Source organism: Sitophilus oryzae, unplaced genomic scaffold (assembly GCF_002938485.1).
Source record: "Sitophilus oryzae breed Bouriz unplaced genomic scaffold, Soryzae_2.0 scaffold_803_pilon_pilon, whole genome shotgun sequence".
Classification (NCBI taxonomy): domain Eukaryota; kingdom Metazoa; phylum Arthropoda; class Insecta; order Coleoptera; family Curculionidae; genus Sitophilus; species Sitophilus oryzae.
In genome coordinates, this window is record NW_022147421.1 from 826,887 (window position 1) to 850,667 (window position 23,781).

Consider the following 23,781-nt stretch of genomic DNA (forward strand, 5'->3'; position numbering starts at 1 on the left):
TTGGTATTACTTTACGTTCCAGTTACGTATTGCTAAAAGCACGGTCCGCAGAAGGGACAGGGACATTCCATAAAATTTTTTCATAGACGTAATACTACTAAATTTATATTTTGTATTAAAAGTTTAAAATAAAAATGTATGCTGCTTAGTAGAATTTAATTATAAAAAATAAAGAATAGCATTCCCAACAAGTGGTGATACGAGTCAAATTGAGAACTACAACATTTGGTGTCAGCGACTACAAGATTGGTGACGACGGTGGTCCCAATCCAGGATCACGATTAAACAAGTTGTAGTTTAAAAGTAGTGAATTATTTAAAAATAGAATTTTTAGACACTCTGTATAGGTAGGTGTAATTTTTATTATTGCAACACAAATTCAGTAAATATATAAATGCTTCAATTACAATATTTGGTTTAAAACTTAAAAAGCAACAGAGAAATGAAACATTAAATTATTACTGTATTTTGACAAAACCTAAATATTTCAAAACGGTAAAGGGTTAAGTTTGGTAAACCTTAACCAAATTTACAACTATTTTAACAGTAGAAACTAAAAATGTAATAATATACAGGGTGTTCCATTTAAAAATGCAACTTTGATATTTTTTATTTCTTTTAGGACACTCTGTATCTTGTAAAATATTTTTTAAATTGCTTAGCTCTAATGGTCCTTCAACAGACCCAAAACTTACAATTTGTAAAATCCCAGTCTGTTTAACTACAATGCCTCCGTGTCGTATGTGGTGAAGACAACCCTGTGAGAGATTTTTTTAATTTATTTATTGTGGTAATTTTTATTAAAACTCAATAAATAATGTTACATTAAATTTGCACTAATGTAGGATTGATTGTTTGTAATAAACCAACAGGCACATTCAGCAGGTCAACTTACCCAAAAAGAATTTGAATACCAGTAGAAGAAATAGCTGTTGCAACCCGATCACTAGCGATACTCACAGCTTCACTAAAGGAAGATCTTCACACGATGAAGATGATAGATATTCTGACAAGGACCAATCTTCTTGTTTGTAGGTATTAATGTTTATTTTCACTACCTGTAATTTTTTTGATATTAAGGGCTTAACCATCTTTAAAAGTTTATTAAAATATGTGTCATTCATTCTGAGGTAGTTTTTAAGGTCATCTGTTGCATCAGTTCTTAATTTTCGCACTTCATATAAGATAATGTATCACGTTGTAACAACCAATCTTTCACCCAGAAACGCTTTTTTGGTTTTGTAATTGGTTCTTGCAATAACAATAATATAATAATAAACAACGCTTTTTATTATTATTATTGTACAAAAAGCCAAAATAGCTTCATCGGCAAAGCATTTACAAAACAAACAAAAGCACAAAAAAATATACAAATAATAAAAAATATCATACAATACATATAATTACAATTATAAACATACAAATATCATACAATTCAAAAGAAAATTTACGTTATTAAAATTACAAATAAAACATACATGTATAACATTGCAAAACACAAAAGGCGTACCAATAAAATTTTACAATAAGAAAAAATTGTATATATATATATATATATATATATATATATATATATATACTATATATATATATATATATATATATATATATATGCTAACAATAACAACAACAACAACAACATATATATATACTTCTTTCTTTCTGCTATATATGTATTAGTCGGTTTAGAACGTTTTTCTACGTTGTCCCATACCCAATTTCCAGCCTGTTCTATTCGTACAATCCTCTGTTGACTGGTTTCTTTCACTCATCGCTTGGTGTACGCTTTTTTGCCATTTCAGTTTTGGTCTTCCCTGTTTTCTTCTGCCCTTTGGTTGCCAATTGATTTTTTTCTTGGGCCATCTAGTACCCTTCATTCGCTCTACATGTCCGTACCAGATCAGCTGCTTTTTCTCTATATCCTGTGTTATCGTACCTTCTATACCCATTTGTTGTTTTAATTATTTCTTATTCGTTGTTGTCTTGAAATTCCCATTGATCTTCGAATGACATCCATTTCTACGGCCTCTATCCTCTTCTTGTATCTCTCAGTTATTCTCCATGTTTCTGCTCCATACAGGAGGTTGCTCTTTATCATGGTTTCATATATATTGAATTTTCTTCGCTTTGTTATTGATTGCTCCATAAGATTCCATTTAGACATCCGATTATTTTTTCGCTTTGATAATCCTTTTCTCTATTTCTCTGCCGTCAGTTCCAGTGTTATCAAATGTAATTCCCAGGTATTCATACTCTTGACACTGCTTAATTTCGTTACCGTTGTCCAAGTTCAAGTTTCCTTCTTGTGCGCCTATACATAGATATTTTGTTTGGCTATGTTAACTGTCAAGCCCCATTCTCCGTATTCTTTAATAAGTTTTCTTAGCATATATTGCATATCGTCTTTGTCATTGGCAACTATTATTTGATCGTCTGCGAATTGAAGTGTGAACAAACATTCATTGTCAATCTCTATGCCCATACCACGGATCTTTCTTTTCCAATTTTTTTTAAAGCGACTTCCAGCGTATATTTTTATAGAGAGTAGGGAGATGGAACAACCTTGACGCAAGCCTTTGTCGGTTATAAATGTTTCTGTAAGCTCTTTTCCTACCTTTATTTTTGACTTTGCGTCCTTATATAGTTCCTTAAGAGCTGTTATATAAGTATGGTTGATCGTAGATTGTTCTATTACCCTCCATAGTCTTGATATTGGGACAGTGTCGTACGCTTTCCGTAAGTCAACAAATGTTATATGTGTGTCTAAGTTTCTTGCCGATCTTTTTCTATAACTTGTTTTAAAAGAACACGTTACATGTTATCTGTACACGACCTTCCTGTTCTATTCTGTTCTTCTTCCTCCATAATCTTCTTCTATGAGATCACGTAAAATTCTACCATATAACCTGCTCATTGTGCTCGTCACTGATATACCACAGTAGTTACTGCAGTCCAGCTTATTGCCTTTTTTATGGATCGAAGATATATAAGCCAGCTTCCAGTCTTCTGGAACGGGATGTCCGTTTAAGCAAATATTGAAAATTAATGCCAAGCTTCTAAATAGTTTCTGCGTACCATTTTTCAACATTTCGGAGTATATTCCTTCTGGGCCGCTTGCTTTGCCTGATTTTAAGTTCTTGGCAGCCATTCTTATTGTTTCTTCCGATATTTCAACTAGTTCTCCCTGTACGTCGATGTTTCTTGGTGAATCAATTAAGTACTCTTGTCTAGATTCCTGAAGGAGCCCCCTATAATGTTCGAACCATTGTTCAGGTTTAATTAAGTGTATATCAGCTTTGTTTTTTCCTGGGTTCTTAACATTTGAAATAAATTTCCATATTTCTGAGCATTTTCTTCCACCTATGTAGTTATTAATTTGCTCACACTTTATATCCCATGCTTTGTTCTTAGCTCTGTTAATATGTGTCCTTAGTTGCCTTTTTGAATTCTTGTATTCTTCAAGATCGCGTTCTGTTTTAGTAGATAGCCATTTCAAATATTTTTTGTTTTTTTGGACATAAGACTCCATCTCATCGTTCCACCATTTCTTGTTGGTAGAGTATTTTTTTGTTCCTATTGCCTCTTTAGGTAGCAGCAGTTAGATTACTTTTAATGTTCTCGTAGATTTCATTAAATGGCCAAATTCACTCAGGATCAAGAGCTTACTATCAGGTGTCTTTGGTACAACACAGTACTATCATTTTAGCTGTTAAAAATTATAATGTACTGTATTCCATTGATTCCATTGGTATCCCAGTGTTATGATTTTCTTGGAGCTTATCCATTTTCTAAATGTATTCTTATTTTGGCTCTTACTAAAAAGTGATCCGATCCACAGGTGATCCCTCTTAGGACTCTTACGTCGTTTATTTCAATATGTGTTTCCTGTTTACTTATCACATAGTCGATTATAGATTTTAGGTTTCGGGTATTTTGTGTCCAGGTGTATCGATGAATGTCTTTGTGCTTGAAAAAAGCCGTTGTTGAATTTTTTCAGATCGTGGTTTCAGAAAGTAAATTCTTTTCGCCGTTATGTGGTTGTTGCCTCTCCAAAGGGTCCTACTATTTGGCTGTTATTTTTTCTTCCCGTTCGTCCGTTGAAGTCGCCCAGCAATATAACTTCCCTATATCTACCAAAATCTTCTAGGAGCTGATCTAATTTGTCGAAGAAGTCTTGCTTGACACTGTGTCTTTCGTCCTCTGAGGGTGCATGACTGCCATGATCGAAAAAAAGCAGCGTCCAGTTGGCTTTGGAAGACATGGTAGCATTTCCCATATGGTCGCTATAAAATGACAGCGATCTTTGTTTACCATAGCCATCGCTGACTGCATTACTCCGATCATAAACATTGCTAACCATAATATGATGTTGATTGTTAGGATGTTTTCATTAACAGCTTCCCAATTCTTAATCTTGTTTTTCCAGCTCTTTTTTATTAAAACTGATACTCCTCTGGCTGCTCTTTTTTTTTCTTTTTGTCACTCCAGTATAGAGATGAATATATTCTCCAACATTTTCGGTGCCTTGGCCTTTATTCTTGGTTTCAGTAAGTGCTATTAAATACATGTTTTGTTTTTGCATTTCAGCAGCGATGATGTCCTATTTTAGCCTAATTACTAACACACTCCATGTAGCCTTCATAGTCCATTTCTTTGCCGTTTTTCGTCGTTTTTAGTGTCTTGTCAATGTTCCGACACGTTTGGGTTTTTTGGTAGGTGTAAGTTTTTCCGAGTATTAGAGAACCAGTCTAATGCCTCAACCCCCAAACCTGGAGGACCGGGTCAGTTTTTATTTCACGGTGGATATTTTATTTCTCCACTACCCTCTGAGTCTGCTTGCAGATCCAGTGAGCTTCCCCTAATTCCCATAGGGACGCACCCGATGGAGGTAACTGACAATTCCACACACGGGTAGAAAAATTGTTAATGGATATAATCATATAAGAGTTATAAAATATTAAATATTAAATACTAGACCTTTAACGAGTGTGTGAGATGATCAAAATTTTTAAATTAAGAATGGTTCAAGATTAAATATCAACAAAAAATTCGTTTACCACATATAAGGCTCTCTTCAGTAAGTATGATTTCAGAGCTTTGCAAAATGCTGGAAAGATTGAAAGCGACTTGATATTCAAAGGCAGATGATTGTACATTTTTTTGGCATTGTACAGTATTGGGCCTTTAACTAGTTCTGAGCTCGGGGTTGACTGATAAAGATCGTGCTCCGCATTCCTAAGTGGATAGTTATGAGATGGCCTTTCGGGAATAGCAGATATTATGTGCTTGCGGATTTAGCAAACGGATTCAAAAATGAAAAAAGAAGAAAGAGTCGTCATTTTGAAATTTTTAAAGAAATTCTGACAGTGAGTTCTACTGTTCAGTCCCAATGAATATCAGACTGCTTTCTCTTTTGAAGTTTGAAATACGATCCAAATTTTTGTCGCTAACTAAGTACCCCCAAGAATGGAAAAGTATATCGAATCACTGACTTAAAAGGGGCATAATAGGCTATTCTAGGGGTTGATAAGTTAAGTTCATAGAGCAGTCTTAGCACAAAACAGGCAGCGCTTAGTTTCTTTGATAAAGCAGCTTCGATGTGCAAGTTCCATTTTAACGAGTTGTCTACAACAAGTCCTAAGAATTTCACAGAGTCCACGACGTCAATAGTGGTGTTATTAAGTACAAAAGATTGTATAGTACTTTTATATGACAAAACTTTCTTATTGTGTCCCTCTTTCTTGAGTTATAACAAGTTATAACTCATCGTACGGTCTCAGGGCTTTAACAACAGCCAGTATCTGAGACGGTTTTATAGAGGTTAGTTCTCCATCTCCGATATCAGTCGTACCAAGGTTTATGGGATGAATGGTTGTCGTTCCCGGACGGCGCACTCAATGATGAGTTGCTCTGGTGTTTTCCCATCCAAAAAAATTCTCCTCTTTAGACTAAAACTAACTTTTTTTAACTAAAATACTTTATAACACTGAGACTTCTAATTTAAAATGTACTTTTATTTCTAGATGTTTATCGAAGTCGAACAATTTTACTTGAACATAAATAATGTACTTCAAAACAAAAAATTTCAGTAAGTTAACACAAAAATGTATTTTATGTAATTGTTCAATTTCTTACTTACAGGAATTCAAGAAATTCGACAAAAACGATTCCGAAGAAGAAGAGCGACAGCAAACGAAGTCAAAGTTTTGAACACAGTACTACAAAATGTGGGAACAAAGATTGCAATACGTAAGGGTAATTACCAATTATTGATCTGAAGTAAAAAATCGTTTTAATCTAATTATACTTTACAATAAAAAAATTGCGTGTGCACTGTGTGTGTGTATTTGTATTTGAAGTGTGCCCTGTGTCCCATAAATGCTGACAAATCTTAGATTTGTGAAAATCTCCCTTTCTTAAATAATCTTTATGTTCTTTAATTCGAACATATAATGGTCTAGATGTTTCACCAATGTAAAATTTATCGCATTCACATGGTATTTTGTATATTACATTTTTTGTTTGTTGTTCTGTATTCATTGGTTTAGTGTGTGATAAAATGGATCTAAGTGTATTTTGTGTTTTGAAGATGTTCGTATGTTATATTGTTTTATATATATATATATATATATATATATATATATATATATATATATATATATATATATATATATATATATATATATATATATACTGTTTTTTTTTTTTTTTTTTTTTTTTTTTTTTTTACTCTATATATATATATATATATAATAGAACCAGAATTTTGAATTGGGGTAACGGCCTAGTCGTAAGGGCAAAATTTAATGAAAACTCATTTATTACTACTGCCAAGCTTTCGAAAAATCTTTATTTTCTTCTTCATTTTTTTTTTTTTTTTTTTTTTTTTTTTTTTTTTATAATTTATATCAATAAAAAATCGTACCTTGTGTGCAATGTGAGTTTGAAAAAAGAAAAACTGTAAAGGCAATCCTCGTAAAACAGAAAAACCTTTAACATTCCATGCAGGTTGGATCGACACTTTTAAAATCGTATTTCAGTATTTTTCCATCTTGCAGACAATTATAACTGTTAATTTTATTCAATTACATCTAGAAGAAATACGGATGGCCGTACTGAACCACCATTTTGCAGTGACTGTCTTTAATTAACCACGTGAGAAACGTCAAAGCTGTCGTTAGTCAAAAAGAATTCTGCTATTGTGAAGCAATATTTCAATCTCTGCCTACTAGGTGGCGCTTTTGTTTCTGGCTAGAGAATTCAATTTAATTTAAATTTATTTTCAAATTTTTTTTTTTTTATAATATATTATAATACTTCAGCAGATAAACAAGTTTTTTTCCCATGAAAGCCATATATATATATATATATATATATATATACCAACAACTGCTATAACTTATCCAACAACATATGCTTATATATATATATATATATATATATATATATATATGCTGCTATGCTGCTGCTATATATATATATATATATATATATAATAATATATAATTATATATAGTATATATATGGTATATATATATATATAATCGGTTTAAGACGTTTTACGTCTTCCGATGCCATCTCTCCATGCTTGTCTGTCTCTCCATGCACCGTCTCCGAGAGATCTTTTCTCCATAAACGTGTCAATCCCTTCCTGTCAACTTCTTCTCGGTCTACCCGGTTTTCTTCCTTCTGCAGGTTTCCAGTTTATAATTTGTTTTTGGATTCTTATTTCTGCATTCGTTGGACATCCCCGTACCATATGAGTTGACTGTTCTTTATGTCGTCCACTATCGTAATGTTTAACTTCCAATAATCTCTCTTAATGCGTTCATAGTTATTCGCTCGAGTCATGATTTGCCTGCTAATCTCCAAAAATCCATCTATGTAGCTTCCAGCATTCGTTTGTTGTTTTCCTTAATTGACCAAGAACTTTACAGCTGTACGTGGTTATACTCTTTATGATGTTATTGTATATTAAGTTTTGTTTCTGTTGTTTATGCTTCTGTCCCACAGTATCCCATTCAATACCGTGATAGCATTCCTTCCAAGCATGAGTTTGTGCTTTTTTAATTGCTGTCATCCAGTCCATCATTTGTGATTTGCATACCCAAATATTTGTATTTTGTGCAGCACTTAATTTTCTTCCCTTCTTCTAGTATTAGATCTTGTTGTTCTCCTCCGATACACATATATTCTGTTTTGTTAGTATTGATCTCGAGTCTCCATTTCGATATTGTCTTTTTATCCTTCTTATTATTTCCGAAACGCCTCGTATGTATGGAATTGTAAGTTGTATATATTGTGTATTGCTATCATTGTGTCTATGATGTTGGGTTTGTATTTCGTTTAATGTTTTGTCAATAAAATTTGGTGGATAGTCGTTTTTTATTAATGTATTTTTTTGTGGTTTATATCTCTGTTTAGTGAAATGTGTACTATCGTATAAACTTTTTATAACACCTTTTTTTACACTTATACTGTGATTAGATGTGAAATTTAAGTATCTATCTGGGTATTTGTGGGTTTTCTGTAAACATATAAACTTTATTATATTGATTTTTTTGTTCTTTTTAACAAGGTATTTAAAAAAAAACATGTTATTTACAATCTTGTTCTAAATCATTGTTAATTGTTTTTAGAACGTCAAAAAGTGATACAAACATTCCCTACTTGCAAGATCTGTTGATTCAGTTCGACAATGCCAGACACAAGTTGAACACGGCAGTCAAACTTGCCACCACCACTTTGGAGCATTACACGTCCAGGGATTCCAAGGATAGTATTGATGGAAGTTGCTCAAATGACAACAGTACTTGCTCGAAGTGGAGAAATAGTACCCGCGTAGACCAAGGTAGAGTGTAGATTGCAGAATGTAACCTTATAGATCTATTGTGTCCTTCTTTTTTGAGTTATAACTCATCATACAGTCTCGAGGCTTTGAGAAAAGCCAGTATCTGAGACGGTTTTGCAGAGGTTAGTTCTTCATATCCGATATCAGTCGTACCAAAGTTTATGGTTGGAATGGTTGTCGTCTAAGCGCACACAGTGATGAGGTGTACTGGTGTTTCCCCATTTTCCCCACAGAATAATCTGCATTTGCCGTTGTCTCTTAGCTTCAATCTTCTAAGACATACATACAGCCATTACTCGCTGACGAGTATTCGACACACATCAGAAGATGGTCACGCGAGGCGTTTTCTTTCATGAGCTTTTCTGTGACTGAAAAGCCCGATACGTAATGTAACTGCCTACCGCACTCCGGACATTCAAAAATCTCATTGCTTTGTTGCCTCTTTACTTTTTGGTTGCCGCTGTTTACTGAGTTTACAACCCTTCTCCATTGAGTTCTATTACGAGCTGCTTTTTCCCACTCATTCTGCATGTTAATTCCCTTTAAATTTTCGTGGAAAATGTCCTTGTACCTTTTGAATTGTCCACCCGGCCTCCTTTTACCGTCTACAAGCTTACCGTAAAGCAGAGATTTTGGTATGCGGTTTTCTTGCATTCTACATACGTGATCAGCCTATCTTAATTGGGATTTTGTAACCATGACTTCAATAGTCTCGCAGTTAGCTTTTTCAAGGACCGATACGTTTGAGACATGATGGAACCACCGGATTCTTAAAAGTTGTCTAAGGTGTCTCTGTTGTAACTTGTTTAATGCGTTCATATGTCGGCGGTACGGCACCCAGGTTTCACTCCCATATAACATGATGGGGATTATAATTGCTCGGTACACTGCAAGTTTTGTTTTTGTACACAAGTCATGATTTTAAAAAACCCTGTCTTTTAATTTCCAGAATGCTCTTGAGGCGCTGCTAATCCTGTGTTGAATATCAGAGTCAATATTGGCCTTTTCCGAAATCAACCTGCCGAAGTAATTGAATTCCGCCACATATTCCAATAGTACTTCTCCGATTTTTATAGCATTGTTGTAATCTTCCGGGGGAGTGCACATGATTTTAGTTTTGTCGATGTTTAGCTTAAGACCCAAAGCCTCGTATGCCCAGGTATATGTGTTCAACATCTCTTGTAATTGTTGTACTGTGTTTGCAACTAGAGCGCAGTCATCAGCGTATTGAAGTTCTGTGATGAATTTTGTACGTGTTTTTGCCCGAGTTTTGTACGAGTCTTTTTATGTTGAACAGACCGCTGTCGTATCTGTATCCAATGCCCAATCCTCTCTCCTGCAGTTTGCTGTCCACTATAATGGACAGCGCTACCATAAATATGTTGAATAGGAGAGGCGCTAAGACAGATCCCTGCCTAACTCCTGTATTTGTTAGGAATGGGTCGCTCAGTGATCAGGTGTTTATTAGGGAGGTCTTTTGAGGTGTTTATTGGGGAGACAGTGTCCTGTTAGAAACCCCGTGACAATCCAAAGATTCTTTTTCACTTAGATCAAAGAAATTTTTTGATTTTTCTCTCTTTTCTACCTAGATCGTTTGATTTTTCATCGCTCAAGTTTAGTATACTACTTTTTTCACCCTGTATTGTCCGCCAAACGAGAGAATTCCTGACAGTGTCAGTTGTGTCTATCATTTTTTGGACACACATTATTGGACAGACTTTACTATTAATTTCATAGAATAAGATAATGAAAAGGATTGGAAGAAAGAAACGCTTACTCAGCATATAAAAGATCATACCATCACGTGGTATACTGATGCTTCCAAAACCAAAGCAGGGACAGGAATAGGAGTATCTGGGCCGAAAACTAAATACTCCGAACCAATAATGGGCACCTACCCTGGTATCCTTCAGGCAGAAATTTACGCTTTCGAAAGATGCGTACAATTTATCTTAGATAGGAACTATCGAAAACAGGAAATTGCCATCCTATCCGATAGTCAAGCAGCACTTAACGCGATCAACTCAGTAACCATCAATTCGAAGTTGGTCAAAGAATGCCTAGAAAAGCTCAACAAATTAGGCAAAGAAAATAAAGTCCTCCAACTCTGGGTGCCTGCTCACCAAGGGATAGAAGGCAACGAAAAAGCAAATGATCTAGCTAGGAAAGGAGCGAACACTCCACTAACTGAACCAGAACCGTTCGGTTTTCCAAACGGGAACCAACTGAAAGCGGAACTGAAGAATCTGGAAGACTCCATCCGTAACTTGGAATGGGTGTCCTCAAACGGTCTAGGACACTCGAAAAAGTTCCTCAGAACTTATGACCGAGAAAAATCAAAGGTTTTCCTTGATTTAAGTAAAAACAACCTTCGGATTGTCACGGGGTTTCTAACAGGACACTGTCTCCTCAACGAACACCTCAGTAGGCTGAAGCTGAGAAACAACAGCGAATGCAGATTCTGTGGGGAAAATGGGGAAACACCAGAACACCTTATCACTGAGTGCGCCGAGACGACGACCATTCGTGCCATGAACTTTGGTATATCTGATGTCGAGAATGGAGAGCTGGCCTCTCTGGAGCCGTCTTAGATACTGGCTTTTGTTAAAGCCCTGAGACTGTATGTGTAAGATTGATTGATTTTTAAAAGAATAATTTATTGTCAAAATAATTGTTTGTACATAATAATATTATATTTATACTTTGTATACTTACTGTTTACTATTATTATAGACAATTATACAAGAAACATTGGGAATACCTCAATGAACAGACAGCCGCCAGTCCTTGATACGCTGTATTCCAAGAAATCTGACATGAGTAGGTCAGTATATCATAAAATAAACTGTACTTAAAACAAAGGTATCCAAGATATAAAAACATGACGTAAACTCTTTTATTGTAATCTTTTCTCGCGTAAAATCAGTAGGTAATAAACATTGGGATGAGAACGAAATGCTGTAATGACGTCACCAATCTCTTCTGTTTATTGGGTTTCAAATTGTATTTTGTATTATATCATTTTTTAATTACTTTTGTAGAAGCAGCAGTAGAATGATGGCTAGCAAGAAAGCTGAGGAGCTGCAAAGTACCCTCAATTCTCTGCTGGAAGGGAGTTTAACAGAGACGTCGCATTTCGACCACGATATCTCAGCTATACCCAAATGCTGCAAAGAATCGAAAAGTTCGAACTCTTTGAAGTTTGCCAGATCCACATTATCTGCTCATTCAAGGGATTAAAACATTATAGGAACTGTAAATAATAAAACTCTAATAAACATAACTTTATTTTGTCAAAATGGAATGTTTTTTTTATCGTCATATCTAGAAATCTATATTTGATACCAATTAAACTTTTAGTTACATAATCGAGGGCGCGATTTTTAAATTCATTCTTGCCAACCGTGAACATATTCGGCGCCGTGCTGAGTAATCGGAATTTAAATTTCGCGCTGGGGATTCAGGTGGTAGCTCTGCTGTAAAAAATGTCAAGTTTCCGCATTTATTTATTTATTTCCTGACATTGTGATTCGTTTTGTGTTTTAGTTTTATATTACGAGTTTTTGGTTTAAATAAATAGTGTTATTGTGATACTTTAAGCTTGGAAATGTTTACTGGCAGACCTTGCAGTCGAACAATGATTTTTTTAGAACCTGTTTTAGTGCGCAGTGTACAGGGTGTCCCATTTTGGTTAAAATCATACGGTATCTCCGTTATTAGTGAAGATAGAAGGGTGCGGTTTGCACAAACCTGTCTCACTTTTTTGTCAAACGGAAGATGCCGTAAACAAAATGTTCATAGCCCTCTTCGTTTCCGAGCTACAGGGTCTATTTGAAAATTTTGCAATTTGGGACACCTCCTGTATCTCTGTTATTGTTAAAGCTATCGAGAAGGTGAAAACTGTTTATTGTAGAACTTTTTACGTCAAATACAGTGCCGTAGTCTGTTTTTCTACCAAAAAAATATTTTTGAAAATATGAACTAAAATTATGTTTTTCTAAATGGAACACCCTGTATATTTATTAATCGTATGATCTGTCTTGCCATAAGCTTCTCAAAAATATATATCACTCTATATTTATTTTCACTATTTACTGCAATATTTAAAAGTTTTTATTAAAAGATCATATTTATTAGTAGGCCATGATTGATAATAAAAGAAACTAAAGAATTATTAAAAGTATACTGCTATCTGTCTCTTGTTTTATTTTGGGAGCCGCTAATAAAAATCCTTTATATATTAGGGAAACTTAACTCTCTACCGCTATTTGTAAATCTTGGAATACGTGTATACGTAAGAATAATCTATCGTATCGGAAATTTTAGATATTCCTTTAGCTAATTTACGTGAAATATACTTTCAGCAAGATGGGAAACATTCCCCCTCATATCTATGGAAATATTAGAATACTGTTAAATTATTATTTTTCAAATCAATGAATTGGAACCAATGAACGCATATTGATAGCCTCCTCGATTCCCGGATTTCGCCGTTCTCGATTTCTGATTTTGGGGATTTTTGAAATACGAAATATATCGTGGGCACTACAACAATGTCGAACACCTGAAAAATGCTTTAATAATTCAAGATTTAGATATTTGCAAACCCATCCCGTTATAAAAAAAAGAAAAATATATTCAGAGATTCAGTGGTAACAGTTCAAAAGTAAAATATATCAATTCCAAATAAAATTTTAATGTGTATGACTATTTTAGTAAATACCATTTTGATTTTTTGTTATTTATCACGGCCTACTAATAGGAAAATGAGATATTTAAATATTGCAGTAAATAGTGAAAATAAATATAGAGTGATATATATTTTTGAGAAGCTCATAGCAACGCGGATCATATGATTTATAAATATACAGGGTGTTCCGTTTAAACAAAACATAACTTTAGTTCATATTTTCAAAAATATTTTTTCCGTATAAAAACAAACTACGCCACTGTATTCTACGTAAAAAGTTCTACAAGAATCAGCTTTCACCTTCTCGATATCTTTAACAATAACAGAGATACAGGGGGTGTCCCAAATTGTAAAATTTTCTAAAAGACCCTGTAGCTCAGAAATGAAGAGGGCTATGAAAATTTTGTTTACGGCATCTTCCGTTTGACGAAAAAGTGGGACAGGTTTGTGCAAAACACACCCTTCTATCTTCACTAATAACGGAGATACCCTATGATTTCAACTAAAATGGGACACACTGTACAAGATTGCTTAATAGCCGTAAAAAACTCATCGCAACTTTATTAGAATATTTTGAATTGTGCCGATCGAGCTTAATCACGTGAGTAAAAGTTTATTGGGTATGAACTGCAGTTTCATATACAGTACGAGTTACTTTATTTATTGTTAAAAAATATGAATTATTCTACTGAAGCTACCGAAGTTTACAAACTAATTTAAGTTGAGAGCTGTTCGATATTCACTGGGACTAAACAGCAGAACTCATTGTCAGGACTTTTTTAAAAAATTAAAAATATTAACTCTTCCTTATTTATATTTGAGTCTGTTTGCCTAATACGTAAGCATGTATCAGCTTCTCAAGAAAGGCCATCCCACACTTATCCACTCAGGAACGCGGAGCAAGATCTTTAATTACCTACCCCACGCTCAGAGTTATAGTTAAAAGTTCAATATTATACAACTCGAAAAAAATGCACAATCACCTGCCATTTGAAATCAAATCCATAACATCATTCTCTTCATTTCGCAAAGCATTGAACTCTTGTTTACTAGACAAGGCTTTATACGCCGAAAATAAATTATATTTTTATAATCGAATTTGATCTTGTAAGCACTGGTAATGTTTGCTATTGCTATATTTACCAATGACACCGAAATAAATTTGTTTAGAGATCATTGATATTTACTATAAACGAACTAAATATTTTTGAATATTATTTTTATTTTTTTATTCTTTGACATTGGAAACATTTATAAATTTTTATTTTAAACAATAAGATGACAATATATATATATATATATATATATATATATATATATATATATATATATATATATATATATATATATATATATATATATATATATATATATATATATATATATATATATATATATATATATATATATATATATATATATATATATATATATATATATATATATATATATCACAACCATTGACGTCGTAAAAATCCATAAAATTCTTAGGGCTTGTTGTGGACAATTCTCTGAAATGGGACATACATATCGAAGCTTTGTCGAAAAAATTGAGCTCTGCCTGTTTTGCATTAAGGTCTGTTTATAAGGAGCTTAACTTGTCAGTGGCTAGAACTGTTTATTATGCACTTTTTGAGTCGCACCTCAGGTATGCCCTTCCATTCTGGGGTACGTGTTGTGCGGCTCAATTTGACCGCATTTTCAAGCTCCAGAAGAGAGCTGTTCGATATTCACTGGGACTAAACAGCAGAACTCATTACCGGGGCTTTTTTAGAGAATTAAAAATATTGACTCTTCCTTCCTTATTTATATCTGAATCCGTTTGCCTAATACGTAAACATGTATCAGCTTCTCAAGAATGGCCATCTCACACTTATCCACTCAGGAACGCGGAGCAAGATCTTTATCTACCTACCCCACGCTCAGAGTCAGTTAAAAGTTCAATATTATACAACTCGAAAAAAATGCACAATCACCTGCCATTTGAAATCAAATCCATAACTTCATTTTCTTCATTTCGCAAAGCATTGAACTCTTGTTTACTAGACAAGGCTTTATACGCCGAAAATGAATTATATTTTTATAATCGAATTTGATCTTGTAAGCACTGGTCTAATGTTCGCTATTGCTATATTTACCAATGACACCGAAATAAATTTGTTTAGAGATCATTGATATTGACTATAAACGAACTAAATATTTTTGAATATTATTTTTATTTTTTTATTCTTTGACATTGTAAACATTTATAAATGTTTATTTTAAATAATAAGACTGACAACATTATTTGTATAATGTTTTGTATTATCTTTTGTTTGTTTACTTTGTTTGTTTAGTTTACCTTTGTCTACAAAATTAAAATGTTTTGACAATAAAGGCATTTATTCATTTATTCATTTATTCAAGTATTTTTACATTTATTTTTCTTCCTATTTTTATTTTTTCTCAAAACTAACGCCACCACTGGAAAAGACGCTACAATTAACTTTTTAATTTAATTTTTATAATTTTCACGATTATTTGAAGCATATTACGCCGCCACTGTTTGTCTCGTCAACGAAATAATTTAAAAAATCCTCCAATTCCACTTGTATATACATATACGTGAACATAATGTACGAATTCGTCATTTTCAAACAATGCATCATTCAGTACAGCTACTGTAGCACCAGGCAGTACACAACATACACAGCTGATAATAGACAACTTAATTAATCAAGTTTTTTCTTAAATTTTCATTGCAAGATTATTAAGAGTTAGGAATTCAAACTTTGTATACATGTATACATGAGACTGGGACCTGTATATTTATATACACTACACCGTGCTGAGGAGAGCAATAGGATAATAACGTGTACAAAAGGAAACAATCTCTTAATTTAAGCTAAATTGGCTCGGGGATGTGGGCTCACCCATATAAAGCCAATTGACGTTGATTAGTGTGTCTTAGTGTGAGTGTGCGATCGCGACACAAGGCGTAAAGTTCATTTTTATTCGATCCGAAGCCAGAAACGACGCTCCAGAAATCTCAGGTTAAAAAGTCCTCAGGTAAGTGTCTGTTAAAGTTAATTATTATTAATAAATCTTCATTGAGCACCCCAAAATTAGTGGATTCGATAATGCTGTATTCCGTTGCAAAACCATGCGAACCAGACCGATAAACTACGGTAAAGAGCGCAGTGTTGCCACTACCAAAATTTTATTTTCGGTAGATAACTTGGTCAAAATTCGGTAGAAATCGGTAGATGGGATATTTAACACGTATTTCTATTAAGATGTGCTAAAAGTAAGTCATTTTTGGGGTATAAAAAAGATACTTGAAAAATACAAACAACACAATATCGTTTTAGTTCCAAAAAATCAGAATTTTTTCCTATAGTCCGTCTTGCAAAGCCCCTCCAAATATAGGTATATTGCCTAAAATTATTCCAACATATTTTTGGATACTTTTAGGAATTTTAATTTTAACCTAGGTACTTAATAATTCAAAGTTAATAATCGTTTAGCAACAGTGGAATTCACTAGATACATAGATAGTTTACTACTAATACTATTTTTTGGAAATTTGAGACTTTTTCATCCTTTTATCCTTAAAAAAGCACAACCTCTACTTAGTCTTCTTTATAGGTTTGAAAGATCGGGATTTCCTCCCGTAATGGAATAATTAGGATTAGGAACATCTATACAAAAATAAGTGTAAAAAGTAAAGAGGTTACCCTCAACAAAACAATGAAAATTTCTCTGATAATAATAGGTGTACGGTAATTTCCCTACGGTTGTTTATATTTCATTGGTCGTATTTGTGAGTCAAGAAAATATAACTCATTAGAAATTTTGTACAAATTGTACTATAAAATTCTTTTTTAATATCTGTGACACTAAAATATTCCGAAGAATGAAAATCGGTAGAAAATGTAGTCTTTTCGGTAGATCGGTAGATGGACTGCCAAATCGGTAGATCTACCGAAAAATCGGTAGAAGTGGCATCACTGAAAAAGCGGTTCCTGAAAACGTCCGCGTCGGTTTGATACGGAACGGTTTGGTAAAATATTGGAAATGTCAATTAATGTTGACGTTTTCTAAATTTCAATACCTATTATAAAATTTATTTTTTATGCTCTTTTAATGTACCTATTCTCTGCTTTTACGTTTGCTTCTTCTTTTCAATGGAGTTTAATATTGAAAAGTACTTTATTAATAAACTGTTAAACTCGTTAGACCGCTCAAGTGAAGATTTACAGGTCTAATATTAAAACCGATCAATAATAAATAAACAAATCTAATCGATATTTATATTTTTATAGCTTACAAAACATTCACGATTACTTGTTGTCTTGTTTTTCATGTTTTCTTTAAATGTTCCTGACTTTAAGAAACAATGGCTGCATGATAAGATTAAATGGTCCTAAAAAGTCATTCTATTTAGTTCTATGAAATTTATTTACCTTTACGGTCTACCTCCATTACTTTTGGATGTGAATACAAAATATTATTACAAATTTTAGAAATTAAATGAAAATTTGAGAAATATAAAAAAAAATAAATGAGAATTTCACTGGACTTCATGAACTTCCAATATTTGCTTGAAAATAGATAGGCAACTTATAATACATTTCAATTTTATTATACAAGGGCGCCTCTGGTAGTGGGAGGAAGAAATACTAATGGATGAGAGGGGTGCGGGGAAGGGGGGTTGTTTTAGTTAATTTAAAATAAATTTAGACATACATGTAAGAACATTTTGTGTGCTTTTAATTAGGTCGAACATATTATAAACGATAAATCAACTTAATTAAAAGCATACAAAGTGTTCTTATATGTCGGATATTCATTAAAAAATATATTAAAAAGACTAGAAATAGTATATATTAAGTTGTTACAGTTATAATTATTTAATCTTTGGCGGTTTTCTGCAAATAGCAGGCAGTTTTACATACTTTCCCTCCCTTTGAAGTGAATTGGAAACGGCTATATAATTTTGGTGTAGGCAAGATTCCCAGTTTGTTTCCGTTTGAGACCTGAAATAATAAAAACAAATCAAATTAGATGTAATCATCTGCTGATCATGCTAATATAACACAACGCGCGTCCTTAATTCCTTACATGCAACTTGCGCAAGCCTGAAGTTGATTCTAGTAGGTTTATTGCTTGGTTCTTATTTGTTTCTTACCAGAAGATAGATAAAAATAGCTAGTGAGCATGAAAAAAGTATGCGTGAGGTATTGGTGGAGTTCATTAGTATTTATAGAAAATCACTTTGTTTATGGCAAGTAAAATCAAAGGATTATCATAATAAAAACAAAAGAAAGGCTGCATGTAAAAGTTTAATTAAAAATTTGCAAGAAATTGATAAAACTGCAAACCGCGATTTGATTGTAAAAAAATAAACAGTTTAAGAACAAATATTTAGCAGGGTAAAACTTCAATTCGTTTAAAATATTAGTATTCGAATAAATATTCCTTTTTAAAAAACAGCATCTTTTGCATCAAAATCGACGGGTTTACTTTTTTTCTTTTTGTTTAAGCAGAATAACGAACATCGCAAGAGCTAGCGCGTCTCCTTCGTCCATTTTTACCTACTAAAACCATACTAAAACTATTCAACTGCGATTGTATTGTGTTGAGTCAATGCAAACTTGTACAAGTACGTTTGCACAAGTACACTTGTCAAGTATGCATGAACGTCTGTAGCCGCCTTGACTTCGCTGTCCGTCCGTCCGTCCGTCCGTCTGTCACAAAAGGTCTATCTTATGAACCGGTATCGTTAGACAGTTGAAATTTTCACCGATAATGTATCTATGTTGCCGCTATAAGAACAAATACTAAAAACAGAATTAAATAAATGTTTATAAATAAAAAAGTACTTTCATTATAAACATTATCTTTTAAGTAAGAATTTTACACAGAATCTTTCACCCTGTATTATTAATTAATTAATTAAATCATAAACATTGTGATAAACTATCTGGAAATAACATATTGTAAATGAATTTTAAGATGTTATTAATGCCTAACTTGTAGAAATATATTTTTAATTAGATTAAAAAGATAGAAAAAAACACAAATATAATTCTAATAAAGTCCTTTTCACACCACTTATTTTGGCTTATTTCTTTTTTTAACTATTTAATGACAGTTCTCAGCTCTACAGGGAACGCTTATAGAGGCATAATAGACCTGCATAACAGTTCGGAATATCTATTCAGGTTTAATAAGGAAGTGTTCAGTGTGTGGTGTTCATTGTACCTAATAGACGGTAAATGAATCATAAAAATGAGGATTTAAATAGATTTAATCGTGTGTGAACGGTGCCTTAAACGATATCCACGCAGACCAGCGGCGGAGAGATTATTTTTGTCTAAGAAATCCTCTATAAAAGATTTATTTATCTTCTATACCAATATATAAAATCCTTAAGTGACTGACATACTGATTAATCACGATCCTGCTCAAACCACTCAACGTAAGAAGCTCAATTTTGGCATACAGGTTGATTCTAGGGTGTAGAGGTTCGATAAGAAGAGATTTTTCGAAATTCCAGTTCCAAGGGGGTGAAAGCACCCTTCAAATATTACAATATTTTTTATTTAAAAAACGGTCAAGTTTCCGAAAAAACGCTTGTACACGTATATTTTATTTTGTTGTTTTACATATTTTAAGATTTTTTAAAAATTTATACAGGGTGTTTCATAAAATATGACCATTGAGTAATCACGATTCTGCTTAAACTGTATTTAAAGCTGATTTTTGGCAAACGGATTGACTGTGGGGTGCAGAGGTTCGATAAGGAGGGGTTTCTCGAATCTCAAATTCCAAGAGGGTGAAAACGCAATAATAATTACAATATTTGTTATTTAAAAAACGGCTAGTCTTTCGGTAAAACGCTTGGAAACGCATAATTTATTTTATTAATTCGACGCGAACGAAGTCGCGGGTACACGCTAGTAATTTATAAAATATTTAGGTAAAAAAAATTAAACTATATTCGTACTGCTTAATACTAGGTATATGTATTCTGAAATGCTTCCTTTTGAAGATACAGGGTGTAGAAGTTCCAAATAAATTCTGAACAAATGTAGATTTTTGCATGAAAATTGATGTTTTGGAGTTTTTTGATTTGAGAAATTTGATTTCGATGTCAATAGGACTCTAACTTATAAGGGACGCCACCTACATATTTTTTAAGTTGTCGGAAGAGCAATAACTTTTCGACCGTACCTGTATAAAACTACTGAGAAAAAAAAACACATTTTTGCGGTATTTTACTTACCTCAACAGGAAAAAACGGAAGTTAACTCCTAAAAATGGCATATTTAATAAAAAAATATACAAAAATTAATTCTAAAATTGAAAAATTAATAAAAAAATCTGATAAATTAAATTAAAATCTGATAAATTAAAAAAAAACGTGTAATTTTTGAGTTTTATTAAAAAATATTTTTTATTCATTGGTTTATATTATTCAATACAAATTGTTCTCAATCTATCTACTATCGTGACCTCTGATCCGTGATTGTGTGACCCCCCTGAACACATGGATCTCATCAGACTTCGTATAGCGTGTTGAGTTGGCGGGTTACCATGCTTCCAGTTCAAAGATTGTGACTTTTTCGACAGATTCCACGTACATTGTTATTGTTCCAGTGTTTAAATTATCCAGATTTTTGTGGATCTATTTACAAATATCATCTAAATAGAATGGCTTGATTGGGATATATGGATATGTAAGGTATGGCAGTATTTTTCATGTTTTAATTTCAAGTAAATATGTACTGATTGCATAAAAATATTGATAGGGATTTATAAAAAATATTTTTTTCTTGAAGGTGATCTACAATAACGTTGGTGTGGAAAATATGTTTTTTACTTACAATTTTTCGAAATATTACTATTTCTAACTGTTTTCAAGTGGACTCTGTGCTAATATTGTAGATATTTTCTTCAATATAAAAATAAATGACAAAAAATAAATAATAGCACGGGCCTAGTAATGAAGCCTAGGGCTTGACCTCGTCAAAATCATCGTGGATTCTTATTCCTCAGCCGTCTTTTACGCCGTTTTTTTTTCTCGATTGCATGGTATAAAGATTAACTAGGGTGATGTTTCAAAAGAAAGCTTTTATAAAATAAAATTAGTATTTAGGTTAGAAAATCTAAATTCTGGCACATGGAAAATTTTATTTAAAAAAAAACATAAGGCTTTATTTTAAAATACTACGCGTTAATGTTTTTGAAAAAAAAAACTATCGATTTTTTATAATGCCTCAAACTCTTCGAAGATACTTAAACAATATTTGGTTAGCAAAATAAAAACACTAAATCACCACAATACACTAAAACACTTTTACTTTTACACTGGACTCGGTTTGCTAACCATGTTAGCATCATCAGCAGATGATTATAAACTAAAGCTCAGTGGGCACCGAGTGGGCGTGGCAAAATCTAGCCAACCGAGTGAGAGCCCACTGAGCGTAACAGTTAGATTTCCGCTACTAGAGTAGTAGGAACAAAGAACTTGAAGGACTTGGACCGTTGTCTCTGTTCATACTATCTTTACATTTATTAATTGTGATGCTTTCATATGCATCTACTTGCCTGTAATTTTTGGTACCGGTGATAATCAAATATTTGGTACCGGGTGTGTCTCAAAAGTGGCTTCCTTTATAACTTTTTTATTTTTTCACATAAAAAAAACAAGATTTGGTATTTGGTATGTTAGTATAGACATAAATTAGGATTGATTGACGTATTCAATTGTTTTTGGTCACTTCTTGCTTCACCGGAAATTACTATAACTTTTTATTTTTCAATGGCAACCTCGGTATTTTTTACTTTATTCGATAGAAAATGACACCATATCATACGTCAACTTTTGACATTTTCGCTTAAAAAAATCGTATTTTAAATTACAATCTAGAGTTAAAAACACTTATCTTTAATTAAGGAGCCTTGGAAAAATAAATTTGATCGTCTAATGTTTTTCGTGTCTTGTCCTGGCCGACTAAAAGATGCCAACGATCGTATTTTAGTCATATTCATCTTTTGTTCAAATGGATACAAGGTGGCCGTCATGAGCATATTGGAAAAGTATTCTTTAGCTAATATGGTACCAAAGCCTGGTATTCCCGATGTCACAATTTTTCGTTATGAAACCTGCATTTAATTTCAAATAAACAATATGCGATATATGATACGGCATTCTATCAAAAGTATACATTTCTGTCCGATAATGTAACAATAAAGAGGTGGTGTCATTTAATAATCAAACAGTGCTTATGCTCATCTTCTTCCGGTAAGTACAGGAAGGTGACATAAACATGATACGTCATGCGAATCCTAATTTAGTTCAATACTGACACAACAAATGTTTCGCTGTTTCTTAACTCTGCAAAAATAAAGCCTTATATGGGGTGTGCCACTTTTTGAGACGCACCCGGTATAGTCTGTACTTAGTATATTTAAAAAAAAATATTCCAGTGACACTTTTGTCTGTCATTTTTATCTTAACAAGTTGTTTGTCGAACTTCTTCCTAGCCAAAAGTGATATCAAGATATAGTTATTTGGAATACTATTACTTTTAAAAAATAGAATTCAGAGTTTGCAGGACTGGCTGGTCTTAGAGTTATGTCTTAGCTGGGTTACGGAGATCAGATTATCGCAAATTAATTACACTTATTCCACTCAGAAGACAAAGTTTTTTCGCTAATTACCTATGATTATGGGGTCTACCTATATCTCTTAGTCAAATTTATCTATAGGCATTCTATGATTCCCATCTATGTTCTTTCCCCTAAAAACAACTCATGTTTTCACTAATGCAATCTGCCTGTTCCACTGTAATAAAATGGCTTTTTTATGTAGAGGTCGTATTACTTAACCTTAGCAGCGAGCATTGAATGAAATAAGTAGCCTGGTGGTCCCCCTGCACCATATTATAGGTATTTTTATATTCGTTAGTTTTTTTCTTATTATTCAGTGGCTCGGCGAGTCTGCCTTTGGGTTTGCTATTTTCGTGTGTAAGTATAGAGTAAGTATGCCAGTAACGGTGCAGTAACAATACATTCACTTGCAGAAATATTGTTACGGCGTTTTTTCGTCGCCGTTCCGGTGGGTAGAAAGTCCTTAATTACACAATATTTACATAGTAAAACTTAAAACAAAAGGGATAATACTACTTTAAAGATCTATATCAATATTAACTATTTATCGTATACAACGATTGGGTTGTTTTCTGGTCTC

General features: G+C 33.0%; 1 protein-coding gene across 1 annotated transcript in view; it reads left to right on the forward strand.

Annotated features, from left to right (window-relative positions):
- Nucleotides 1-12,144, forward strand: part of LOC115888630 — a 22,543-nt gene extending 10,399 nt beyond the window's left edge. The window contains exons 2-6 of the mRNA XM_030908399.1: nucleotides 886-1,031; nucleotides 6,142-6,249; nucleotides 8,640-8,851; nucleotides 11,585-11,675; nucleotides 11,893-12,144. Of these exons, the coding sequence (XP_030764259.1) occupies nucleotides 886-1,031; nucleotides 6,142-6,249; nucleotides 8,640-8,851; nucleotides 11,585-11,675; nucleotides 11,893-12,091 (756 nt within the window). The 3' untranslated portion in view covers nucleotides 12,092-12,144. The remainder of the gene's footprint in view (nucleotides 1-885; nucleotides 1,032-6,141; nucleotides 6,250-8,639; nucleotides 8,852-11,584; nucleotides 11,676-11,892) is intronic.
- Nucleotides 12,145-23,781: the final 11,637 nt, after the last annotated feature.